The sequence below is a fragment of the Haliotis rufescens genome, unplaced genomic scaffold (assembly GCF_023055435.1).
Source record: "Haliotis rufescens isolate VD_foot unplaced genomic scaffold, xgHalRufe1.0.p SCAF_3, whole genome shotgun sequence".
NCBI classification, from domain to species: domain Eukaryota; kingdom Metazoa; phylum Mollusca; class Gastropoda; order Lepetellida; family Haliotidae; genus Haliotis; species Haliotis rufescens.
In genome coordinates this window covers 56,562,194-56,581,687 of record NW_025964001.1, presented here as the reverse complement: position 1 = coordinate 56,581,687, position 19,494 = coordinate 56,562,194, and the positions used below count along the sequence as shown (strand labels likewise).

The 19,494-nt window shown below is 40.8% G+C and overlaps 1 protein-coding gene across 1 annotated transcript; it reads left to right on the top strand.

Annotated features, from left to right (window-relative positions):
* Positions 1-345: 345 nt before the first annotated feature.
* LOC124148718 (fibrinogen-like protein 1) lies at positions 346-16,280 on the top strand. Its single transcript, XM_046519975.2, has 3 exons — positions 346-698; positions 6,448-6,544; positions 15,533-16,280. The coding sequence occupies exons 1-3, from the start codon at positions 405-407 to the stop codon at positions 16,186-16,188; spliced, it is 1,047 nt and encodes a 348-aa protein (XP_046375931.2). The 5' UTR covers positions 346-404; the 3' UTR covers positions 16,189-16,280.
* Positions 16,281-19,494: the final 3,214 nt, after the last annotated feature.

Genomic DNA, 19,494 nt, shown 5'->3' with positions numbered 1-19,494 from the left:
GAAAATGAACCATACCATAAGCTGACTCGGGCCTTCGGGCCATGTGAGCTTACAAATCGGATCGATACCTTGCTTCCTGTTGATTACCGATCAATGAGTTTTTCGATTTCCTGAGTAGCAAAATCTATTAATATTGATATATATATATATAGCGGTTGGGTCTGACAAATGAAATCTCCTGTTCTTCCAAGGCGACAAATACTTTTACCCGACATCAAACAACTTAACAATGTAGTTATGTCTCCACAACAGTTAATGTGTTTGGTGAAAAAGAACCCAAATATTGATTTAACCCAAATATTGATTAAACTGAATCGCCCGTGCACCAAACTACGTGAACTGCGGACCTCGCCGGTTGATAGGCGTTTCAGTGCAAGGTGTGAAACATAGATACTCTTCAAGCGATGTATATAACGTGCTATACCTTGGCTCTTCTTCTGACACCAGTGTGCATGATACACACCGACAATTACCGAGTTCTGTCCTCATGTCCTGGACAGATCATGAAGAGCGTGTACATATCCTTGATAATTCGTGATGTGACGAAGCTGGACTGCGGACGAAAATGTTCTGAGAGTGATTCCTGCAAGTCCTTTCATTACGGTTCCCTCTCCAGGAGGTGCCATCTCAACACGGACTTTGATCAAGGGGATTGCTCGAAGATGGACATTTATCCTGACATGATTTACTACGTAAAGGTATGAATGTAATTTTGACTTCAAACAGCGTTCAAACATTGCGCGTTAAAAGATGGTTCTTCTTGTTACCCTGTCTGGCGCTCGACATTAAGGGGCTAAAACAAGAGCTGGTCGGCTCGGAGTCGGTATACTGTGTCTGAGTGGGGTATTCATGTTAAACTGCAGCATGGTATCTCAGTGGGCACCATACCGGACACACACACACACACACACACACACACACACATACACCGTTAGTGCAATAATCTCTGACGCGACGTTAAACCCCATTTCACCTCACCTCACCACAAACATTGCGTAGCTTACTGAGAAAACAGTATGAAGAATGCTGGACTTCGTCATAGCTAACATCTATGTAAAATTTGGGGGTAAGACAATTAGGCAGTAGGCATCCCCATGGGCACCAATTGTGTCCACCTCCATGCTGGCAACTCCCTTCCACCGATTTACTCACCTGAGGTAAAATTAAAGAAACCAGTGGAACCGCCTCATCAGAAAGACTCAGAATGACAAAAAAAACTATCAGCAAGACGGTATAAGAGAAATCATGGCTTTTCAATAGTCAACTTGCCCTTTTATTATTTACGTGGAGCAGTATTCCCTTCAGCTCCAGGCTCTGGTGCCTAAACTTCACAACGTTTAATATAAGGTACACTTGAGGATACGACTCTTTATGATCAGGGTACAATAGCCGAGGCCTTAGAAGGCTTTCAGAAAGTGTTATGGTAGACATGTGGAGGACATTTCCAATATCATTGACGAAAATTATGTCTGATGCAATTCCCTATTTGATTTGCGCCATGCTTTCCCGGTTTTTTTTTCAGGTGAGCAATGACTCACGGGTGTCACTGGTGGGCCATGTACAGCTCACCCTATCGAGAACACTTGGTGGCATCACTTTGCTAATGAAAGAGTCAATATACAATGGACTCTGCTTTATGGTTATGGGGTGTGAGGGGCCTGGGATTTTATCGAATTGTTAGAAACAAAATATTTTGTCTCATAGTTTTAATGAAAGAAATATCTGGTTTTGCAGCAGCTGACAAAATACCTTGTCATGTAGACTTAATACAAAATTCCTGATCCCCCTCATCTCGAATCTGGGGGCACGGGTGGCCCAGTCGTCTAAGGCGCCGCAATTCGATGTGCAGAGTTGCCTCCCTTGGGCAAGCCAGAAACCTATGATTGAGGGTTCGAATCCCGGTTCTCCCAAATTATCGGGCTTCCCTCCCACATTAAGCTGACACGCCGTGATATAACTGGAATACTGTTAAAAGCGGCGTTAAACCCAACTCACTCACTCATCCCGAATCTGAATATCAAATTGCCAGTCCCTCAATCACATAATCAACTCTTGATAATTTACAAGGTGCCACGATAAGCTGTGATATTAGTAACTGTGGCACAAAGTACCTTGTGTATTGAGATTAAGTAATTATTGTATATTTATAAATACTTAGTAGTTTCTAGGGAGAAAAAAATTTAAAGCACGAAAACCTGTTCATGGTTTATCGTCGAACCTTTTAAAAAATAATTTATCCACTAACCTCTTATTTTGATAACTGTAGGGGATCCATTGTGTGAATCCCGCCATGCTATCATAAAAAAATTGGTTTTTGATTTTACAAGCGTATAGATCAATAGAATAGATCCTCATGAACCACCATTAGTGTCAGCCTTGAACCACGGGAAGGCTTCTTTAGGACTTCCGCTATCCCACTTTAGAACCTTTTAAGATCGTTATAGTTTTAATCTCAATGATGTAACCACTCACTGTGTCAACATATTGCATAATAGTAAAGGTTATATTAACTCTTTTAAACTTTAACCTTCATAAGTATTTATGTATAAACACATCATAATTAATATTGTGCAGTTGCCTGTAGCCCGTGACTACTTTGAATGCCTCGTATTTAAAATATATAACGTCAACACCAGAGAATAACCAGTCTCGATTATCCGTGGATACCTAGCGCCAGGCAGGGTAACAAGAACCATCTTTAAAAGACGTTTAGTATGACAAGCTGTGGATAGAACCACCGACTTTCTGCTCTAAAGACAGACATTCTACCCACTAGACTAGGGAGGCGGTTGCTGCAATAGTACAAGTGACTGTCATTGTTGACAGTCAGTGCCTACAATGGCAGGATAGCTGAACCTATTAACATACACAATGTCTTAGTGACACTCGTTCAAATCGCTGAGGTATTTTACATCTCATTTTCAGAAGTATAACAAAAGCAAGAAATAAACAGTTGTATTGACATCTGATAACGCTGAAATATTCTGGCATGATATATCAGAATACGTTGATAACATCCCATTAATAGCTCCTAAACTATTTGCCTGAATCTCGTCTTGAATACTCGTGATGTTATATATACTGAACCGCAAAAGAAACGTCACCATGGATAGATATATGAGAAACCTTATTTGTCCAAATAATGTAAACATACTTTGAGACATATTAAAAAGATGAAACTTGGCAAAACTGATCATCAAGGTTGAAATTAAAGTGTCAAATGTTCTTAAAGTAAAACACAACACTAGTCTCTGAGAAAAATATCACAAGTCATTATCTCGTTTGTCCGCCATATGCATTGATGACTGCCGTGCAACGTCGATACATGGAATGGTTGAGGCGGTTGATGAAGGCCATAGGCACTTGAGCACACACTCTGAGGAACGCCTGACGCAGTTCAGCTGCAGTTTTCGGCCTTGGTTGGACGTCATTCAGCCGTCTTTGAATCTCGTCCCACAGGTGCTCAATGGGATTTAAATCGGGACTGTGGGCAGGCCACGGCATGGTTCTGATGACATTCTGCTGGAGGAAGTCTCTCTCTCTCTCTCTCTCTCTCTCTCTCTCTCTCTCTCTCTCTCTCTCTAATGTGTCGCTGATGTATCCCCATGGTCTGTCGAGCAGTTCCCGCAGCAGTAACAAAGCGATATTGAAGATGCTGTCGCACAACGTGACGATCCTCTCGTCGGGTCGTGTTTTTGGTCTTCCACTATGAGGTCGGTCATCTGTAGTGTTGGTGGTCTGGTGCTGTTGCTGGAACCTGTATATGGTCCTTACGTGGACTTGAAATGCATTGGCTACTTGCCGGGCGGTTTGTCCAGCTTGCAATCGTCCAAGGGCTTGGTGTCGCTGATTTCTTGTCATTCTTGGCATGTGGTAGCAATTCAATAACGAATGAATATTATCCGATCTTGGTGGATTTTTATAGGGCAAGAAATGTGCATTTTAATTTGCACGGAACTCACGTGCATTGGGTTACCATGGCCGTTGCCGTGATGCGCTTGGGCGATCGGTTTTATTGTCATCTGCTTTGTTTTTTCTATTATCAAATTTCGTTTTTTCCGGACAAGGTAATGTTAAATTTTAGAAAAATTACCCAGATATTTAAATGACAACTTTTGATGCAGTGTTACTTGGGGTAACGTTTCTTTTGCGGTTCAATATATATATGATTTCTCCATTACGGAAAAAGCGTATAACACCAGCATGGTATATAAAAATATATCAAGAGAGTCTTTTTCTTCATTTTATATCCCAGTTTTATAAATCAAAGCGACAAAAAACTATGTTCACAATAATAAGTGTCCCTTGTGCAATTCTGAGTATATCATTATCAGGTTGTTGTGAATCACTAGCAGATAGTTATAGTAACAGATTGCACCCATCACAAACACATGCAAAGGCAAGTACATTGTTCGGAGCATCTTTTAATTAAAGTACTACAATTTCTTGTGAGGGAGATCTCTGCTGTAGGTAACGTGTCTCAAAGACAAGCAGCCTGAAAAGACAAGCAGTCAGTATTTAATAATACGTCGGGTGATTTTTGTGACAAAAGTGTGGTTGGAAACACTGTTAGGATAATGTGGATCATAGTAAGGAACGACGAACGAGAGAGGCATTAGCATGCTGGTGACGCCACAAGGGTGAGTCCGCTTTTGAATCAATACTGAATAAATGTAGCGGGTGAAAGTGGCTTGTGTGAATGTTTCGGACAGTTTTCAGTAGCCAAAATATTCGACACTAATCTTTTCATCCTGCTTTCTCGGCGTTTTTGTGTGAAGAATATTAGGAACCGCTTTTGAATCTATGAAAGCCACTAAACGAGAACGTAACCCTCATGATCGTTAAGTTAGGGTTGATTGATCGTAAAGGGGATCCAAGGGCTAAGGCTAAAGTTCGGGGTAACCTACTCTAACACAGGCGACATTTGGATGTGTTCAGCGTCAATACAATATACCTAATAAACTGCATTCCTGTGCATAATCATTAAAATTAATGAATCTAAAAAATAATGTATGTGTATTAGTTCCCATTTATCATTGTAGCCGCTTGAACTACGAAGAACGCGAAATAAAAAAATATGCTGAAAATAAAAGTGCTTTCATAAACTAGCGCTTGCTTCCTAATAAACTGCATTCCTGTGCATAATAATGAAAAATACCGAATCAAAAAAATAATATGTGTGTATTAGTTCCAATTTATCATCATTTTAGACACTTGAATTATGAAAAACACGAAATAAAAAATACATTAAAAATAAAAGTGCTTTCATAAACGAGCGCTTGCTATTAAATGCACCACCGCAGGCTATATTAAAAAAACAAATATTCAAAACTCTCAACATCGCTGGGCTTAATCAATGACATTGCGTGCAGAGATGATAGAACAGTGAGGGGAGCTTATGCAAACTCGATGACCACTGATGTCAAAGGGCATTGTTTCGCCGGTGTGACTGGCAACATAGCATGACACAACTGCCACAGGCTAATTTGCATATCACGTGACCGGACTTTTCTTTTGTTTGAAAAGAAACGCGCTTTTTCAGAAATCAGAATAGAACGGACTAATGCAAGTATTTGGGGGCGCTTTACATATCGTTTGGCATAATTATATATATATGGTACTACAACTGCGACAGTGAGTTGCATGACAATACATATTTACACATCAAAGTGACCGTATCGCTAGCACCCCGAAGGGCTTCGATGACAGCACGTGGAGCCGTACAACCAATGTAAACATAGGATAACTACGCATGTCCGGTCACATGATATGCAAATTAGCCCGTGGCAGTGGTGTTATGCTGAGTCATAAGCTGGGCCCCGTCTCTAATATCACAATATACGAGCCGGTACAGGCCAATGAGACGATGGCTGTGAACGCCTTCGAAATATTAGACATACACTATGTTAGGTAATTTTTCACTGGTCGCTATTTTTAGCTGAAGCGCTACCCTTCTACAAAAGCCTCCACTAAAAAAAAAAGCGTCACAAACTTCTTTAAGTCTTTTGGCCGGACACACAGCGGACTGAACATATTGTTTTATCCTTCCTTGCATGCTTGTACATTACTTGAATTCCATTGGTCAGTGACTGTTGGATAAATATCCACGTACCCCGCTACAGCAGTGTAACAACTAGAAAATATATCCCAGTGGGCATGTGGACATTGTTCTCTGCAATTCAGGCTCACTGCAGCGAAGCGTCATGTATGGTTACGTCAAATTTAGATGACCGTGATGAACAGAGCCTTGGCTACCCGTGAAGATCCGGGGTAGAATAGGTCTTCAGCAACCCATGCTTGTCGTAAAAGGCGACTTGGCTTGTCGTAAGAGGCAACTAACGGGATCGGTTGGTCAGGCTCGCTGACTTGGTATCGTATCGTATTGATTAGAATCGTGTCCTTTTATTGATAGGTTCTATCATTTGCTGTGCATGTTTTATATGTCAGGCTCAAGAATGTGCAAATGGCGGTATTCTACAACCCGACTCGACCTGCAAGTGTGTCAATGGCTACGTGGGTACACGGTGTGAACGTTTAATGACAGGTAGGTGTAACAGTCACTGAAACAGGCAAGGACGCTTCTCTCTTCGTGTTCCTATTCTTAATGCCTTCAGTTCAGCAGTGTCACATGATTTACCATCTTCCCGAGGCAAGGGCGTTTACTGACGGTAAAAGTCCAGATTCCACCCTTGCCGAACTACGCTGGAATTTCAGGGCTCGATCGTAGCGCCACCAGTGGCTTTTACGAGTTATGTCCCTTCCATATCGCTCCTACTGACAAATCAGATTCGACCTCTCATATCACTTGCATTTGCTTCAAATAAAATGGCGTCGCCAAGTGAAGACGATCTGGTCGATAATCAAGATCAATTTAGTAATAAAACGGGTCTTACTCCGAGAAGTGTATCAAATCAAGTGAGCACCTTGATTAAAAACATGAAAAGATTTGGAAAATGTCTGTTGACGCTAAGTTGACGGTAGACATGATCTGCAAATCATGCAATCGACCGAAATCTGCTAGGCAGTTTACGAACCGGATGCCGATTTCGTTACCGGATTTTGATTGGATTATGCATAGATTCGTTAGTCGAGCCAAAATATAACTCCATAATTGCAGCCTAGTCCAATTACTTTTATAGTCAGTTAACTCCCTTGCCTCGGGAAGATGATGATTTTCATGGTAAGATTTATTTAAAGAAATTTTCTTTCATCATAATCATTGAAAAAGAAAGATTAAGCCACAACAGAATGATATTTTTGTCTTAAAATATTCATCCAAATTATCATCGGAAACAGTTTGCATTTGTAGAAGTATTTTTATTGTATATAAGGAGCACGTCTGTCCCCAACTCATCACCCCGTTTAAAGTGCTGGTTAAAATACCATGAAAGACATTCTCACATGGACACAATATGTTTTGTTAGACTAGTGTTATAAGGTTAAAAATCCATCTCAGAAACTAATGATAACAAATAGAACCATTATAGCTACAATGAGGAGTTGCATTAGATATAGTTTGTGACAGAACTTTTAGTTTGAAAGGAATCAATAGAGAAAAGACATTTCACATTTATCACAAGTGTATCCGCGACATTTCACATTTATCATTGTATTGGTTTCTGGCTATCGTCCATGAGTTAATGAAACAAATGGGGAGTTTCAAGGCATAATTCATTTGGAGCTTCCGGACGCGTGTCACAAAATCAATAGAGAGATGAGCAATATGGCACATAGGCTCTGGTATTTTTCCGATTACGACACACATGAGTTCATGGTCAGATCAAACTTGTAACGAATCAAATGGAGGTATTGAGACATGTGACAAGGACAGGCCAGGCTCGAACACTATAAAATGATACCCTCAACATTAGGAGAGGAGAGCGCGGTTTGCAATCGATCGAGTCGAATCCCGATCGTTCTAAGTTTCCCCCAGCTAGTGACGAGCCTGGCCAGTCTGATCCTGTCCTGTATTGATAGATGGGCTGAGAGTAAGTAAAACTATGTGAGTATAAACTAGTGTTGCGTTTCTTTATTATGCGTGTGTGAATGCTGATAGAGATAACTTGGAGTAAGTGTCATTAGACCAATCACTCCTGGGCCCACTTGCACAGAACAGTCTTAGTTACAATCGATCTTAGGCGGCTACAATCAACTTTACAATCACCCTACAATTGTCCTATTCCACTTGCACAAACCGATCTTAGCGCGATTGTAAGACGGCTTGGATTTAAGATCGCGATCTTAACTAAGATTGAAATCTTCAATGGTGGAGGTACAAATATCTTAAACTAGACTCCTGTCTATGGTTGTCTGCAAACGCGCAAATCTTGCTGCGCATACAACGTGTAGAACCGGTTACGACATACAACACGTACCTCCCTCCACGCACCTTGCACAGTTGAAAGGTCTCAACTATTTGAAGGAAACTATAATTAGAATGTTGGCATATAGATTTAGTGACATTCTTATTATGAAAGTAAAAAAAGAAAATAATAATAGATCTCTATGTCCAAATAACATAACAGGTAAATGTATGATCGTCATCTATTTGGAGGAGCTTTCCGTAAAATCCTAAATACATGTATATCCTTCATGTTTTAGTTTTGCCGCTATTACAAAGGATGTTATGACAACCTTTTCAAAACACAGTAAGACGGGAGATTTCAAGAATGCATGTACGGGAAATAAGAATAATGTTTCAAGAAAGAAGTTGTTTAATATATATTCATTTGGTATTAATTATATTTTTTAAAAAGTGTGAATTTAATTTTGCTATTTATGGGATATTTTACACAAATTTCAAATGTCTCATCATGTGTATTTGCTTGTTTGACGAATATTTGTATTAGTTTCTTATAAATTCAGATATTACAACCGCTCGTGACTGGATATTGGATATAAACGTATGATTTTGCACTTCAACTTGTGTTTACTTGTAGATTATTTAATGATAAACTAAAGACAAAATAACTGACACGAATGTGACCCAAAAGATATACAAGGGGAGCTCGGCGGTTCTACAACATTAATACACTAACTAGGCAAGGAAGATTCTACGATACTTATACAAAGGGAAACCACTCCCATCTAGAATATAAACTATGATTAGCTGCCCTTGATTTATCTTAAAGGTCACGGACGTTACAAATCGCTTGCAGACGACTTAGGTTTCATCCTTCCCTTGATAAGGTATGTTGTTTTAGACTTCTTTCAGCATTGACACGGGTGGGAATAGTACTTTTAACTATCGACTCGATAGTTATGTGGTTCACTATCGCAATTAACGATATTTTTGACGTTAAATCTGTGGTGCGGTCTTCGTGTTGTTGAAGTGTCGATTCGAATCTTAAAATCTAACAAAATAAAGAGGCAGTGTTTGATCGTAAAGCAGATTATTAATGTGGAACTGGCCCTGTCTTGCACGCCATTTTGTCAGGGACTTCAACGATCTTAGCTACTTAAGATTGGTCTGGACCAATCTTGGGAAGTAGCTAAGATCGTTGTAGTCCCTGAATAAACTTGACAAAATGGCGTGCAAGGCTTAGTCTGTTTCACATAAATAATCTGCTTTACGTTCAAACATTGCCTCTCTTTTTTTCTAAACTTTATCATTCGAATCGACACTTTAACAACATGAAGAACGCACCACAGATTTAACGTCAGAAATATAGTTAATTACCATAGTTAAATACGTAACTATCGAGTCGATAGCTAAAAGGAATATTCCCATCCGACTCAATACTGAAAGAAATATAAAACAACATACCTTTTCGCTAAACAAGGGAAGGATAAAAACCTTAAGTCGTCCCGCAAGCGATTTGCAACGTCCGTGACCTTTTCGATAACTCAAGGGCAGCTAATCTTAGTTTATACTCTAGATGGGAGTGGTTTCCCTTTGTATAAGCCCGTAGAGTACAATCTACCTTACCCAGTGTATCAATGTTGTTGAATCGCTGAGCTTCCCCTATATATTTTTGGGGTCATATTCGTGTCAGTTATTTTGTCGTTAGTTTATCATGAAATTAATCTACAAATAAATACAAGCTGAAGAGCAAATCATACATGTTTAAATCTAAAATCAAATGGGACGGGGACGAGCGGTTAATCAGAGTTTAAAAGAAAAAAATACAAGTATTCATCAAACAAGCAAATATACATGATGAAACATTTGATTTTTTTTGCAAAATATCCCATAAATAGCAAAAATAAAATTCACATTTAAATTTTTTTTTTTTTTAATTAATACCTAGGGAATATATATTAACAATTGCTTTCTCGAAACATTACTCATTATTCTTATTTCCCGTCTATGCGTTTTTGAAAGTTCCCGTCTTTCTGTGTTTTGAAATGGTAGTCATAACATCCTTTGTTGTAGCAACGAAACGAAAACATGAAGGATATATTTAGGATTTTACGAAAAACTCCCCCAAATAGATGACGATCATGCATTTACACGTTGGGTTTTAGGAAATATTATTATTATTTATTTTAATTTTCATAATAATTGTGTTACTAAATAATGTATTTATTCGCATTTCAATACTTTGAATAAAAACATGAGTAGGTATTTCTCTTGTTGAAATAGAAAACAATTCCTAAATCACGACAGTATTAATGCCGACAAGAATATATGCCTTCATTCTAGTAATCGTTTCCTTCAAATAATTGGGAAAAGTGCGATGGAGGGAGGTACGTGTTGCGTGTCGTTACCGGTTCCACTTATTGTATGCGCAGCAAACTATGCCCGTTTGCAGACAACTATAGACAGGAGTCGAGTTTAAAATATTCGTACCTCCACAGTTGAAGATTTCAATCTTAGCTAAGATCGCGATCTTAACTCCAAGCCGTCTTACAATCGCGCTAAGATCGGTTTGTGCAAGTGGAATAGGACAATTGTATGGTGATTGTAAAGTTGATTGTAGCCGCCTAAGATCGATTGTAACTAAGATCTTAGCGCTACAATTATTGTAAATCCTTAAGATCGCGATCTTAGGCTTCGGCTACAATCGTCATCCACTTGCTCAAAAGCGATTGTAGGCTAAGATCATTGTAAGCTACAATCGAAACTTACAATTGGTCCGGACCAATCTTAAGTCCTTACAATCGTCCAAGATGGCGTCTACGGTGCTATTTTACGAAGAATATGACAGTTTTATTAGGAGAGAACGGGTTTTTAGAGATAGAACCATGCAACTCGAAATTCTAAGTGACGACGAGCTGTATGCGCGATACAGAATGCCTCGTTCGTCCTTGTTCCAGTTATTGGACAAAGTCCGACCATTAATAGAGCACCCCACAAAACGTTCGTATGCCCTAACGCCAGAGACACAGTTTCTTGTTACACTGCGTTTTTTAAGTAAGGGTGGTTTCTTGCTCGAGATGGGTGATCTGCATGGTGTGCACCAGTCCACTGTGTCGAGGGCATTTCACAGAACTGTGTCTGCCCTGAGCAGTGTGTTGGAGAACGTCCAATTCCCAGAACCTGCGTCCTTTCCTACCGTTATGTGTGGCTTCCACAAGATCGCGGAGATGCCGCGGGTAATAGGTGCCATTGATGGTACCCTTATACCCATAAAAAGACCTAGCGGGGATGACGAATCGGCATTCGTGTGCAAGAAGGGGTTTCATGCCATCAACGTACAAGCCGTACATTTAGTAACTGTAGCAGGGTCGCACTGGACGCCCAAAGGCATTTACGACACTAGCGATAATTTATAATGGAATTCCATCTGCTACCTAATCAGCTGAAACCTCAATGGAGCATGCCTAAATACATATTTTAGGGCTGAACAGAAGATAAAATTTTCACAGACCTTAAAATGAAATAGCACAGCATATTCACATAATTTTAGAACTTAAAAAGTTGACTTTATCCACAAACATGTATTCATTCGCATGTTTGGGCATTTGTTGCTGTGCAGAGTTGCGTCCCTTAGCCGTGCCAGTATCCGTTGTTCCGGGTTAGTATTCCCCTAATTATGACCTATGGTCCGAAAAGTGGGGAACACCAGACACCTTTCAAAGAAATAATCCAGATATTAACTTATTCATAACTTTGCCAAAGCCAGAAGATGCTCTTGATTCTAAAGAGGTATACTAAGCGTTAAACGAGGGATAAACACTTTCACTGTTTTAGGTTTTTCATGTAGCATTGAATAAATTATGGCTGATTGAACTTTGTATGAACATGAAATAGTTTTCCTTGATGTATTGATTGTCTGGTTCGTTTACAGGCCGCTGTCGCCTAGCAGGGTACTGATGTGCGACATCAAGCAAGAAACAAACACTTACTTTTTTATTGCAAAGGGACGGGGGACGGGTCCTACCAGTAGGACACGCTTACCCTTTTCGGAAAAAAACCACGTGGCATCACTGAGTTTCCATGATATATAAATCATTTAATTTTCAAAGCTATTTTGCCTTTCGCGTCTATTGGAATCTGTTTCGGCGGATAATCGAGACTGGTTATTCTCTGGCGTTGACGTCATATATATTAAATACGAGGCATTCAAAGTAGCCACGGGCTACATGCAATTGCACAATAACAATTATAATTTGTTTATTCATATATACACACGCGAGAAGGTAAAAGTTAAAAAGAGTTATTATTATTACCTTTACATTATGCAATATGTTGACACAGTGAGCGGTTACATCAATGAGATTAAAACTACAACGATCTTAAAAGGTTCTAAGTTCAATACATATTCTGATAAACCTGATGGCCGGGTTAAAATGTAGGCGTAGAGAGGATCAACACGATGTCTTCACTGGATTAGGTATGTACAGCCCGGATATTAATCTTTACTTTTACGCCAATATTGTATCCAGTTTGACACTCGGGACTGTGGCCACTGCGTGATGTTGAAGCAGTGTTCAAAGCAGGTGGCCTCAGGGCTATGGCCCGCGGTGCATGAGAACTATTTCCGTTTGCGTAACGAACTCTGAGCTCTCATCGAGTTTTCACTGGAACCAGGCCGTGGCTTGATTCGTAGGTTAAAAATGGGGTCTCATCATTTGCCACCACCTATTGTTTAAAACAGCTAAAGCCGTCATGTGGGAGAATAATAGTTTACGATTTAATTTTGTGAGTACAATACAAATAGGCCGTATGTATTTACGGGCGATGGCGTGCGTGCGTGAATTGGGTTTAACGCCGCTTTTAACAGTATTCCAGTTATGTCACGGCGTGTCAGGTTAATGTGGAAGGCAAGCCCGAAGTGATGCAGGTCTCAGACGTTTACCACTTTGGTGAAACCCACGAGCACGGGTATGGTGCTGACAAACCTGGAAACATAATCGGGGCGAACCGGGATTCGAACCCACAATCATAGGTTTCTGGCGTGCCCAAGGGTGATGGTGGAGCATGGTATACAAAACACAAACGGGGGCTGGTCGAAAGGTTCTGAGCCTGACTAACTTTCAACTATGGGCCATAACAAAGTGAACTAAACTACCGGACAAAAGAAAGTTGTCACTTTAAAAATAGTTGTATAAAAAGCAAAAAAGCTGGTACAGGTTTGAACCCCCGCAGAAAACATTCGCCCATATGCAACATGACCACAACCACAACGCAGATTTTTGAACGCAGCTTTCCAAATCATGCATTGTTGAAAACGTGCAAAACGTGATTTTGAGACATTGGTCCAAATGCACGTGCGTAATTGTGGCCTAAATACCGACGTTGGACAGAGCAGGCATTCAGTAAGCAAAAAACCCACCAAGAATATGCCCAGACTTGCACAAGCGCAACGAGACAGAGCGATCGGTATGGCCAATATGAGGGCAACTCAACGTCAGATAGCCAGAACCTTCAACTGCTCCCAGACCACCATCAGCAAGTTGATAATCCGCTACCAACAGACAGGACAGACTCAAGACAGGCCAAGATCGGGAAGACGGAGAGTGACAACACCGGTCGAGGACCGCTACATCCGGCAGATTCACCTCCGAAACAGATGTGTGACGGCGACGTCAACAGCAGCACTAGGCCATGCCATCAGCAGACAAACAGTCCTTCGACGACTTCGTACGGCTGGTATACGAGCCTTCCGACCCTTCCGTGGAATGGCCTTGACCCGTCTACACCGTCAACGCAGACTACAATGGGCACGAACTGTATGTCAGTGGCAGCGACGTCACTGGGCGAGAGTGCTCTTTACAGATGAAAGTCTGTTCTGTCTGTTCAGAAACGATGGCAGAGTTCGAGTTTTCCGACGAAGGGGAGAGCGACTGGCGCCAAACTGCATTAGAGAAGTTCAACCGTTTGGAGGTGGAGGCGTCATGGTATAGGGTGGCATTTGTGGCCAGATTACAACACGGCTGGTTATCATCTGAGGAAACCTGAATGCTCAGCGATACAGGGATGAAGTGTTGGGACCTGTTGTGGTGCCCTTTATCCAACATCAACCATGAGGATTAATTTTGCAACAAGACAACGCAAGGCCTCACACCGCCCGATTTGTTCAAGACTACCTGAACAACGTTGACGTCAACGTATTGCCCTGGCCACCTTGTTCTCATGAACAGAGATCTGCTCGTCGGGTGCCAAAGTTTCTTAATTCTGATCTTAAGGGAAAAGGTACTTTTGTAAATTGTTAGATAAGATCACTTAGAAGTTGACGGATGACAACTTATTTATTTACTATAAAGGCCTTTTTGTAAAGTCATCCAGTTTGATATAACACTGTTTTATTTCAGAGGTCGACCATCATCTTCTTTGGATACGTTATGTGAAAATACTTCAGAACAAATGAGAGTATATTGCTCACGTATTGTAAAACAATAAGAAAAAGGCAGAGATTGGTATTGAATCATGTGAAAAAAACAATCTGAGCTTAAGAAATAATCCACATGCTGGTAGAATAAAAAAATATTATTTAAAAAAACCAAACGCAAATAAAGTGTTTTTAATACGCTACTGAGAACCGTTCTTAAAAGCGATATTCGCCATGACAATCGTAAGCTGCGGGTAAAGTATAGTACAAAAGTATTCTCTCATAAAGTGTCCTAAGTTCTCATGGCCTCATCCTCGATTATCCAATGTATCATCTTTCCATTTTTATGATAAATACCCTGGGCCCCTTTGCCACAATCCCTTTGTTTTGAGTCTGGCACGATGACATAACGCTGCAAAATAGACGTCATACGTCCAGAATTAGGTGCAGGGGAGCCCACCCACCCTCCAGAATTAGGTGCAGGGGAGCCAAACCACCCTGCCCACCCACCCTGCTTGAAGTATATTTATCATGTCACCGTATAAATAACATATAATTCAATGATTTTGTGAAAAAACCAACAACAATTTTTGACTGAATTTTGCCTCACAAACTCCGCAGTTGTTTCCTGGTTGAATTATTTGCATTCTCCTATCATTTGTTTCAGGTTTAAAGGTGTTAATCATAGCATACATCACAATTACAACCAGGACGTCATGTAATATAAGGATTTGTCTTTGCATTCCAGATTGCAAATCTTTGAATTTATTTATTTATTTATTTATTAATTTTTTTATTTATTTATTTATTTTCAGATTGTAGTGATGGTTTTGCTGCTGGGTTCGACTATCCCAACGGCTACTACAGCATCCAGCCAACGTCTACATCTACGCCGTTTACGGTGAGATGTGTCATGAAATATGGAGGAAGAACAATTATGCACTACCGCATGGAAACACCAACTGCCACGTTAGATTTCAACCGGAGTTGGGCAGAATATCGCGACGGCTTCGGGCTGACCAACGAAGATCACTGGCTGGGGCTGGAGAAGATATACCACATTTGTAAACCGGGGACATTTTCACTGAAAATTGAAATGAAATTTCGTGACAATTCTTTCAAGCAACAGTTCTATTACAATTTTCATCTTTCAGATGAGGCAGATGGCTATCGTTTGTACTTTTCGGAGTCACGTGCCAACACCAAGAATCGATTAGGTGATTGTTTAACTCCGCTAAACGGTTCCGCATTCAGCACGTACGACAGAGACAACGACAATGATGCCGGAAGCTGTGCCGTCGAATACGAAAGCGGATTTTGGTTTGACGCATGCGCAGATTGTAACCCGAATGGTCGTCTGCTTCGTCCATTGGACGAGAACCGTATGAACGTTTCTTCTGAGGTGTTCTGGACAAACGACCTTGGGGGCAAAGTACCCTACAGAATGCTCATGTGGCTGGCCCCCATCTAAGCGTGATTTCAGATGAACACATACCAGATTGTTATTATCTTTACCTACCACACTTGTAACGGCTGAAAGTCGAATAACTCAAGGGAATACCATCGAAGGAATATTTGTGTTCTGTCTCTCTTTTTATCGGTCATATATCGCTTGGGGTTAAACTGACGCGACCTCCTAACAGGCCTGTCGGGGCATGCCACCCTTCTCCCACCTCCTCTTTGTATAAACAAATTTGCATGAGAATTTGACTCAACCCCTCCACCCATTAGCCCTGAGGGGGTCGTTGTCGGCACGGGTACTATAGAAATGTATACAGAAATGTACCCTAGCCTAAACCAAAATACAGAAACGTACCTGGTACCCGAAACGGCGAACGAGTCCATATTCCACAACCCGAAACCGAAACCGGTTCATGTTGTAGTTCCGGTTCGCCTGATTACGAGTGCATGCGTGCATCGTGGAATATTAGATGAATGTACGTACGTCACTATGTATGATCGTTTCCTATATGATACGCTGGAATGCAGCTTAAGACTGCCATGATGAATTTAACCGCGGTTTGGCACACAGGAAGTGACGAATACCTAATGAACCGGTTGCGCGCATTGCGCCCTATGGCCCTGCAACGGGATGGACTCACCCTAGCGTACGATTCTGTATTTTGATTTTGGCTAGGGTTCATTTCTGTATACCTGGGGTACATCTCTGTATTACCTGTGCCGACAGCGAACCTTTCAGCTCAAGTAACGGGTTAAGCGCATTGCGCAATACGGCCTGTGGCGGAATTCACTCATCCTCGGGTACCTTTATGTATTCTGTTTGGTTGGTTTGTTGTTTAACGCCGCACTCAGCAATATTCCAGCTATATGACGGCGGTCTGTAAATAATCGAGCCTGGACCAGACAATCCAGTGATTAATATCATAAGCATAGATCCGTGCAATTGGGATCGATGACATGCATCAACCAAGTCAGTGAGCCTGACCACCCGATACCGTTAGTCGCCTTTTTACGACAAGCATAGTCGCCTTTTACGGCAAGCATGGGTTGCTGAAGACCTATTCTACCCCGGATGTATGTATTCTGATTTTAGCTAGGGTACATTTCTGTATACAGAAACGTACCTGGGATACATATTTGTAGTACCTGTGCCGACAACGACCCCTTCAGCCCCATTAGCAAACATCTATACATACATCGCTGTCACTCTTAGAAATGCTCCCATAGGCCTGCCAAGGTGTCAGCGGAGAGGTAAGGTGTCGGAGTAAATATTTTAATGAGATTGCAGAAGGTTTAATATATCTTCCTCAAAAGTCCAAAACAAATGTGAGACTGCCAGGCCATGACTGTACAATGGCAGCTGTCAGGCTTGGAATTCCAAGATGGCGGTCTATGTGCTTCCCGGTGTCGTTTTTCACGGTGAGGAATCTTACTATCGTGAGAAAGCCGTGACAGTAATTCTCCGTATTGTTTACACGAATGACAACATTTAATTAAATTTATATAGGTTTATGCAAAATGAAACTTAGACCCAGTCCACCTCCCATTTTTATATGTTAACATTAGAATAGCCACCAGTTTGTGGATGAGACGCTACAAGACTTCAGCTCAAAACATTGGAGACCCGTGAAGATCCGGTGTAGAAGAGGTCTTCAGCAACCCAAGCTTGTCGTAAAAGGCGACTGTGCTTGTCGTAAGAAGCGACTAACGGGATCGGGTTGTCAGGCTCGCTGACTTGTTTGATGCATGTCATCGTATCCCAATTGCGTGGATCGATGCTCATGGTGTCAACCACTGGATTGTCTGGTCCAGATTCGATTATTTACAGACCGCCGTCATATAGCTGGAATATTTCCGAGTGCGGCGTTAAACAACAAATAAACCACCAAACATTGGTACTCTTCTAAAACCAACGCCTCAAATACACAAACTATTTAATACAGGTAATAGTGACGATTCACCTTTTGACTTTTTTTTCCTTCAGAAGTGTAGCCAAAGTTCGATGTCGAATCAACGCCTCGGTTTCGTTCAATACAATCTCATTTAAATCCGACCTCAGTTCTCGCTACCGCTAATCAAAGATCTAAGGACATCCCATGAAGGGTCACGTCAGAACGACCTCTCATCCGACCAATCAGAGCGTCGCTTACCAGATCATGGAAGTGACAGTCCGAATGATATTTCTAATCATGCAACTTTGAAAACTTTAACACGGGGTATTCCGAACGATAGTTACGGGCTTAACGACTGAATCCATACAATCTAGACCATCTATTAGCCTTTCCAGAATGTTCTTTTGTTCAGGTTTCAGCGAGAACTAAGATCTGATTGTAATGTCCTTCATGAGCCTAGTGCAATAAGATAGGAAGATTGCTCTATGTTATCCAGATACTGAACCAGTCCATCGATCTTCTTACATAAAACTGTCTCAAAGCTTTCCTTATATATTGCACTCACGTACATACCCTTATATTTGTTTTGACGCAAATATAAAAGAGGAATTTCCTTTGAGTGCAAATGAGAAAAATCTATTTAACGACTTTATACAAACAGAAACAAATAATCAACGAAGACATTTTTTTAACATGAAACATTTCCCAATAATGAACATAGGCGTTGCTGATTACACGGGCAGTCTTTCCAGACCTCTTTGTTTGAAGTATATATATATATATATATATATATTCAGGGTATTATTCATATAGATGCATGTTATTTATCACAATGGGTAATGATGGGAATAGATGTGTACATAAGGACACATGGAGGTTTTTCATATCCATAAAGGCATAATCGATACCAGTGCACCAGCTGATTTTGAAAGCTCACCGTCAACACAGATATACAAAGAAAGAAAGGACACATTGAAAGACAGTAGAAGAATGAAAACGTCTGAATTCAAAAGAAGTGGAACTCAATAACGTACCGAGTGACGTGAACATCTAGCGCCAATAATTGCACAGCATCATCTGGGAGGTTCTTCAGCTAATATCATACACTGGGTAATGGAAGATTTCCTCACACAAAACTGAGCATTGGGGTAGCCCAGTAGGTCGTTCCGAAGGATCGGGTTCTATTCCCAACACAGATACAATGTGTGAAGCTCTTGAGTCCCCCGCCATGATATTGCTGAATATTGCCAAAGGCGGCATAAAACAACATTATTACCTTCGTGTGCTTCCGAATCGTAGAAATAAACAATATGCCAAAGACTCGCATAATATACTCAACAACAAAAATTCCCTTGACACCAATATTTTGGTGTATTTTTCAAACAAGTAAAGTTTGGTTTTCAATATTGTAGTACGTGTATGGA

What these genes read in the sequence shown, in the direction of transcription:
- LOC124148718 (XM_046519975.2), top strand. Translation starts at nt 405, where the DNA reads ATGTATATAACGTGCTATACCTTGGCTCTTCTTCTGACACCAGTGTGC. An exon ending in ACATGATTTACTACGTAAAG is followed by an intron (nt 699 to 6,447) that starts GTATGAATGTAA and finishes TTTATATGTCAG; the next exon opens with GCTCAAGAATGTGCAAATGG. An exon ending in GTGTGAACGTTTAATGACAG is followed by an intron (nt 6,545 to 15,532) that starts GTAGGTGTAACA and finishes ATTTATTTTCAG; the next exon opens with ATTGTAGTGATGGTTTTGCT.